At 44.5% G+C, this 7,461-nt stretch overlaps 1 protein-coding gene across 1 annotated transcript; it reads left to right on the top strand.

Moving 5' to 3' along the window:
- Window positions 1-3,794: 3,794 nt before the first annotated feature.
- LOC123071974 (small ubiquitin-related modifier 1) lies at window positions 3,795-6,762 on the top strand. Its single transcript, XM_044495557.1, has 3 exons — window positions 3,795-4,097; window positions 6,244-6,393; window positions 6,476-6,762. Exons 1-3 carry the CDS (start codon window positions 4,005-4,007, stop codon window positions 6,548-6,550), a joined length of 318 nt encoding a protein of 105 aa, XP_044351492.1. The 5' UTR covers window positions 3,795-4,004; the 3' UTR covers window positions 6,551-6,762.
- Window positions 6,763-7,461: the final 699 nt, after the last annotated feature.

The raw sequence follows: 7,461 nt of genomic DNA, 5'->3' as shown, positions 1-7,461 counted from the left end.
TAAGACAAGAATGATGCAATTCTTATAGCTGGCAGTTTATTGGAAACACGGAAAGGATTGAGCCCTGTCTTGCTGCACTCATATACCGGTTCATCCAGCATCTTCTTGACAGATTCAGTAATCTCCTCGTCAGTTAGCTGAATATCAACATGCCACTGAGGATCTTTGACATTTCCTGTGTACTCGCACATTAAACCGGGGCGACGGCTTAAGGGCAAGATACTCCAAGAGACCCAACAGCGGACAAAGTCGATGTTGGTTAAACCATTCGCCATAAAGGCTCGGAGCTTTGAAAGTTGTGGTGCATACTTAGCTCTTTCCTTTGCTGTGAGTCGTTGGGGAACTGGATGTGTATAGGTAAGCCGGTGAGCTCGATAACCCGACAGAGGATTCTCGTCAGCTGGAGCTATGTTTTGACAGTAAAACCAAGTTTGATTCCAGTCTTTTGGGTGGCTATGATGCTTGGCATGAGGGAAGTTGACATCTTTCCTTTTCTGAATTGAAACTCTGCCAAGTTCAGTGTTGGGCCCATCCGAAAATTCAGTACGGCGGTTTAAGTAGAAGAAATCTCTAAATAACTCAACAGTATGTTCTTCTTGCAGATAAGCCTCACAAAATAGTTGAAAATTGCAAATATTGGACACGAAGTTCGGTCCAATATCTTGAGGGCGGATTTGGAAGCTAGAAAGCACGTCACGGAAGAATTTTGATCCGGGAGGGCTAAATCCTCGACTCAGATGATCAGCAAACACAATCACCTCTCCATCCTTGGGCTCGGGAGGATTTTCTGGACCGGGGACCCTCCAGTGGATGATTTCTTTACTCGCTAAAGTGCCGGTTGCAACACACCCATTCAGTTGCTCTTCCGTAACCCGGGAAGGAACCCAGTTGCAAGCATAAAATTGTTTGGCCATTTGTTAAACAAGACCTGAAGGAACATTGGTGCCGTTTTAAGAAATCATGATCAACTGCTAAAAGTAAAGGTGCAGGAAGTATAAAAGCGTGAAAGAGTTATAAACCGGAGATGTACATTATCAGCTTGTAGAGATAAGCAGTTGGCGGTTTAAGAGGGGACTAATGGTACCTGGCGAGTTATGATTTAAAAGTTAAACCACCCGCGCAGATGTCAATTTTGAGATCTATGAGTGAAAAAACTGCTAAGTGTTGCACAAACAGGTTTTACAGATTGATGCTATAATTTTGGATCTACCGCAGTTCAAAAAAGGGAGAAAATTCTGAAACCCTAAGTTGTGACAGCGGAACAGTTAAGGTCCAGATGGGATCTTCTACCAAAAAAGAGATGATGTGATGAGGAAAAATGGATTATGGTTATGGCCGCGTAGGGAAAATGGCAAGTTTCTATCAAGTATTCATGCGACAGTAAAGAACAAGTGAAGAACACTGATGAACATCGTTGGATATAGAAACCCTAATGACAGATCTAGGGTGGAAGGAAAGAGGACTTGCCGGTGTCACAGGAGCAGGGGAGAGGTGTCGCGATCCTCTGGTAAACTCAGGGTGATGCAGCGGCTGGAGTTGAGGTCGAGCACGAAGACACGGCGGCGACGGTTGAGCTTGAACGCTAGGACGATAGGAGGAGGAAGAAAAAGTGAAGAGGCACGAGGGGGGAAGGTAAAAATGACCCTCGGTGTTATTTATAAGGTGAAGGGATAAGCGACAGGCGCGAGAGTCGAGGAGCCCAAAAGAATGGATATGTGACAGAGCTGTCGCCTCGATTTTCGTAAGCTCATTAATAAAGGGGGAGGTATGTACGTTTTTTTAATAAGCAGGTGACGTCATGGCGGTTTACTATAATCTTGGAAGATGACGTCATGGTGGATTACAAGGTTCACGCGAAGGTGTTGAAGAAGGAATTTTTAAGTGTTGAAGATTGACATGAACAGGTTCAAATCAATCTGGGGCCTAATGTTGGAGATATAACTACTGAGTATAAACTGCACAGATGGGGTCGGGTTATACCCGTAATGAGTTATCCATATTGAAGCACATGAAGACAAGGAGTATGGCGCTTTACTATAAAGATTTAGAGGCCCAGGGCCCAAAAGCGGATTAGGGCCCATAGACATAAACCGCCATATGATGTGTAACTTGTGTTGTAAGGTAGGAAAGAGTAGAAACCGAGCCAGACACGTGTATGAGCCGGCCGGGATTTTGTAAACCGCCGGGCGTCAACCTGTGTATATAAAGGGACGACCTGACGACGGTTCAAGGATAAGAAACAAAAACTCGAGAGCTAGGCAAAGCGGATTCACTCCTTGGTCATCGAAACCCCCATCAATTCCAGCACAACTGGATTGTAGGCTTTTACCTTCACCGCAAGGGGCCGTACCAGTATAAACTCACAGTATCCTTTGTCGGTTTAACCCCTTTAAGCTAATCTCGTTGTGATGGTTCCACGACTAAGTCCTCACACTAGGACATCTGACGTGACAATTCAATGACAAGTGGGTTGGGGAGTAATGAAGGGGATGGGGAGAAACCGCAGCACCGCTGAGGGGGGAAATGGCCACTCGTGGGAGACTAGGAACAGAAGTCGTGCGCGGCGTGCAGGCGCGACGACAGTTCCACCGCACGCGCTGACTCGCAACCGGTCTCGTCCGAGGGAGAAACGGCATGCGGGCAAACTGAGAAAACACCACACACCGGCCTTGTCCTACGTGGAACACAAAAACTGTCTCACCGTGTCAAGATTCGTGCAAATTTGAATGGACGGCGATTCAAGCGTGTGGGCGAGTTGCAATAGTACCACACGTGTGGCCGTTAGTATTTTAAAAAAATTAGAATGACAGACACGAACTGACGCTGTGTTTTCTCCTGGTCAGGGAGGCGAAACGGTAAGGCTTAGTTTGGTAGCAAAGTATTTTTAAAACTGTGGTAATTGAAAACCGGAGTATTCTTCTGGGTGGGCATTGAATACTACAGTTTTTTAAAACAATGTTTTTCTCAGTTTTACATGTGTTTGGTTGGTGCTGTTTTACCAAAGTTTTGACCAAGTATTTTAGTGTGGATGATTGATTGACTGAGAGTAATTAGCGGCTGCAAACGGCGGCTGGCTGCATGCAGCTGCCATGCACACATCCGCCGGACCTAGATGCTAGGAACTGTAGGCTACCCCTGATGCACCTACATGCTTGGGCTGCTGGCATTGAAGGTTTCAAATAGTCCACCTATATATATTCCGCTTGATTCGCTCATGGCGCTGCAGAGAAGAGACGGGACTTGCACGGGACGCCGGCTGGAAGAAAGAACCTGAGAGACCTACTACTCGTAAATAGGATGGGATTGGCTAGAACCAGGGGTTTCCATATAACAGAAAGAGGGAAAATAGGATCGGATCGCAGCTGGTATTCTTATCTCGACGTAGACGACAAGGTCAACTGCGATCTCCCGACGATTTCTCTCCGTTCTGTTTTTAAAAAAGAGGTTTTCCAGAAACCGCAAAAATACCATGGTTTCTGGCATATTGTGGTTTACAAAACTTCGGTTTTTTCTGATGCCAAACGCAGCAAAGTATTCAAAACCATGGTTTTTTTCAGAAACCGCAGTATTATCAGAAAACTTTGAAAAAACTTTGCTGCCAAACGCAGCCTAACTTACTCCAGAACCCAAAAGGAAAAACAAAAAAGGTACTCCACAACCCAAAAGGCGCACGGGTCGGTGGGACCCGGCATCTGTCCCGATTCCCCGCGTGCAAATCACGCACACGCGGCCCACGAGGCGACAGACGGACGGGCGGCCCGCCAATCGGACGCGCGGAGCCACGCGGCCCACACACGCAGGCTTGGAGGAAGGGGAAGGGATCGCGGACGCGAGGGCCCGTTATCAAATCCGGCTCTGAGCAGCCGCCCTATAAGATCCGCCGAGTCCGCCTGCTCCCGGCGGCACACCCCGAGCAAACCTCAGCCGCGATCGCCGGACTTTCCTCGTTCGTTCGCGCCGACGCTGCTGCAGATCAATCCCACGCCGCGCGAGAGGCCGAGGAGATGTCGACGCCGGGCGGGGAGGAGGACAAGAAGCCGGCGAGCGCAGGCGGCGAAGGCGGCGGCGCCCACATCAACCTCAAGGTCAAGGGCCAGGTCTGTTCCCCCGTTCCTTCCTTCTCTGCCTGCCTCCCCTGTGCTCTTATTCAGATTGCCCTAGTCGCGATGGCCGTGTGCCCCTGGGTGTCCATGGTGTGGCTTGTGACATAGATGGCGGAATCGTGTCGATTTGAGTGGGATCGGCGTGTTGTGTGGCCGCTGTTGTCCTAGAAATTCGTTGTTGGTATGATATGCGCTATCGCCCGGCCGTGGTGTCGCGGGCGTACTGTGTACATGTAGTGGATTGACAAGCCTGCGTGATGTTAAGATTGAACTGTGGAGAAGGAGAAATCTGCACATAGCGCTAGTTGTTTGATGCTGAATTTCTGTTGGAAGTAAACAATGGGGCAACAGTAGCAAGATGAAACACTAGAACCCAACACCTGAATTGTTTTGAATATTTTGCAATAAGATGTGTTTTCTGTGCAGGCATTTTGTCTGCTCAACAGTGTCTTTTGTCAGGTAGTTACGTTTTGTGCAACCATTGTATGCTGTTGTCAGTGAGCTCCTTGTGCATGCTAAATTGTTCATACAATTTTGTTATGCAAGGACAGTGAATGTTTTTTTCTGGTTTCATATGGACAATTGTAGTGCCAGTTAACTTCTTGTATCAGATGAAGGTGGCTGAATCCAGTTTCTGGTGGCAAAAACTCTCAACATAGAATTTAGTATGTTATTGCTCACTGTTGATAATATGCAGTTGTGAAGTGACTGCCAGAAGGAACACTTGTCTGCACCAAATAGTTAGCCAAAATTTCATATTAAACTTCTTTATTCTGTTAGTATAATGTCAATAGACAGGTGTCCAAACAAAAAAAATTGAGGTTGTATGGTTTGAAAAATTGTCTTAACAATATGGTTGCTAATTTAAGGAGGACAGTGTGAGCCTTTTTTTTCTGGTTTATTATTAGGACAACTGTAGTGTTGCTGAACATCTTTTATCAAATAAAGGTGATTGAGTCCAGTCTCTGGTGGCAAAATTTGTAGTGCTAGTGAACTTCTTTTATCAAATGGAGGTGATTGAATGCAGCTTCTGGTGGCAAAAAGTCTCAACAAAGAATTTAGTATGTTAGTAGTCACTGTGGTAATCTACAGTTGTGAAGTGACTGCCTGAACGGACACTTATCTGCACCAAATAGTTAGGCAAATGTTTCATTTGAAACATCTTTATTCTGTTAGTATAATGTCAATAGATGGATGCTGGTAGTGATCAGTTGGTAAAGCTTTCCAGACCAATTTTTTTGAAGTTGTTTGGTTTGAAAATTTGTCTTGACAATATGCTTGCTAGTTTAAGGACAGTGTGAGGCTTCTGTTTTTTTCTTGTTAAATTAGGACAACTGTAGTGTTGCTGAACATCTTTTATCAAATGAAGGTGATTGAATCCAAATTGTCAACAGTGAGAATTGGTCACTGTTGGTAATGTGTACTCCCTCCGTCCCAAATTAAGTGACTCAACTTTGTACTTGCTTTAGTACAAACTTGAGACACTTATTTTGAGAAGGAGGGAGTAGTTGTGAAGTGGCTACCAGGAAGGGAACACTTTCAGACCAAATAGCTAGGCAAAAGTTTTGTTTTAAGCATCTCTATTCAGTTACTATTTAAGTATAATATCCAAGGCACAACATTACCAGTTTATAGACATATTTTAGTTACTTCAAGTTGGCAAAGCCATCAAAACCAAATAATGGGGTGGTTTGATTTGAAGAATTGTCTTAACAATATGCTTGTAGTGTATTTGTTTATTTTGTGGTACTTCTGTTTAGTGAACAAAGCATCAGATATTTATTTTGTGTGAAATACAAAAGCATCGGATTCCATTTTCATCCTTGGTTTCATCTTACAAGTTTTTTTTACAATTGTTGTACTGCTCTAATTTATCAACATGTTGTCATAACATCTTTCAAAATTCAGAAAAGGTAGTGCTCTAATTGCTTGATATTGATTAGAAGCACCTCATGGTAAAAACAGACTACATAAAGTGACTAAACTGAAAGAATGCACTGATTTATGCAAGTATGCCCTCATGGTTGTTGATTTCAGTAGTTGTAGTAGGATGATGTTGTGTTTTACGCATCATTGTATATTTAATAATTTCCTTACTCCATTGGTGCCTTGTCTCACCTTTCTGATCCCTTGTGTGTAGGATGGCAATGAGGTGTTCTTTCGCATCAAGAGATCTACCCAGCTGAAGAAGCTGATGAATGCCTACTGCGACCGCCAGTCTGTTGATATGAAAGCTATCGCGTTCCTGTTTGACGGCCGCAGGCTCCGAGCCGAGCAGACCCCTGATGAGGTATGTGCGGTCACCTTTACAATTCCTCAACCAATAACCCACCTTCTGGTTTCTGAATCTTCTTTTATTGTCACTCTTTCAGCTCGAGATGGAAGATGGCGACGAGATCGACGCCATGCTTCACCAGACCGGAGGCCGCCTCCCTCCAAGCGCCTAGAAGAAGCCGTTGAAAGTCTTGCTCCTTGTTGGTCTACCTGATCCATCATTAGAGAGCACATGAATGAATGAAAGTCTAAAAAGAACTTGTGAGGCTCTGGCCCCATGCCATAGCTGAAGGACATTAGGGGAGCTTTTGTTTAGTGCCGTTTGGGTACTTTGGCCTGTCATGACTCGTTTATCCAACCCTTAATATATCCACCTATCCAGTACTGTCTTTTTAGTACTCCCAATGATTTGAGATTGTTTTAGTTACTCGAAGCTTTCTGTGTGTTTGGTTTCGCTTTGCTTTGCCGACAGTCCGTTCTGTCCCGTGTACGTTGGGCACACGGTGTTGGGGAGGACTAGTTTTGTGTTGCCGCTGCATGGGTATTCGAGCGATTACTGTTGAGATTTCCTAACATGAGCCTGCTGCTTTGACTGGATTATCTTATTGCTCTTAGTATAAGCCTGCTGCTGTTGTTAGGCTGAACGGGCTATTGGAATATTTCGGCTTTGTAGCTCAGTGCTACCGTTTAGTCAGTATTGTACCTACAGCGAAGGGTTGTTTTCCTCAGGTGCCTTGCTTGGTTTCAAAAGAAAATTTGTAATGTGTTTTAGACACAAGCAACAAGGTCGCCTATGACATGATTTTATAGTACTAACTCATGTTTCCTAAACATGTCCTCTTTGTTTTTGGAGAATTTTGGTCTTTCCTGTTGTTTTGCCGAAAGCGTCCTGCTTTCGGGTGAATATATGTACTTGGGGTGGACAGTAAGCTGAAAAAAAAAGTAATTCTCTTATTTGTTTACTAGAACTAGAATTGTTGAATGTTTCATCTGCGTGTAAAGTTTCATGATTGAATGACATTCATGGGAAAAGCTTTAAAATGTTCCCCAAAAATATATTTTTTTGAAGCATCATTTTCTGTTT

Source organism: Triticum aestivum, chromosome 3B (genome assembly GCF_018294505.1).
Source record: "Triticum aestivum cultivar Chinese Spring chromosome 3B, IWGSC CS RefSeq v2.1, whole genome shotgun sequence".
NCBI classification, from domain to species: Eukaryota; Viridiplantae; Streptophyta; class Magnoliopsida; order Poales; family Poaceae; genus Triticum; species Triticum aestivum.
The sequence above is the reverse complement of the archived record's forward strand: the minus strand, read 5'-3'. Positions and strand labels throughout refer to the sequence as shown.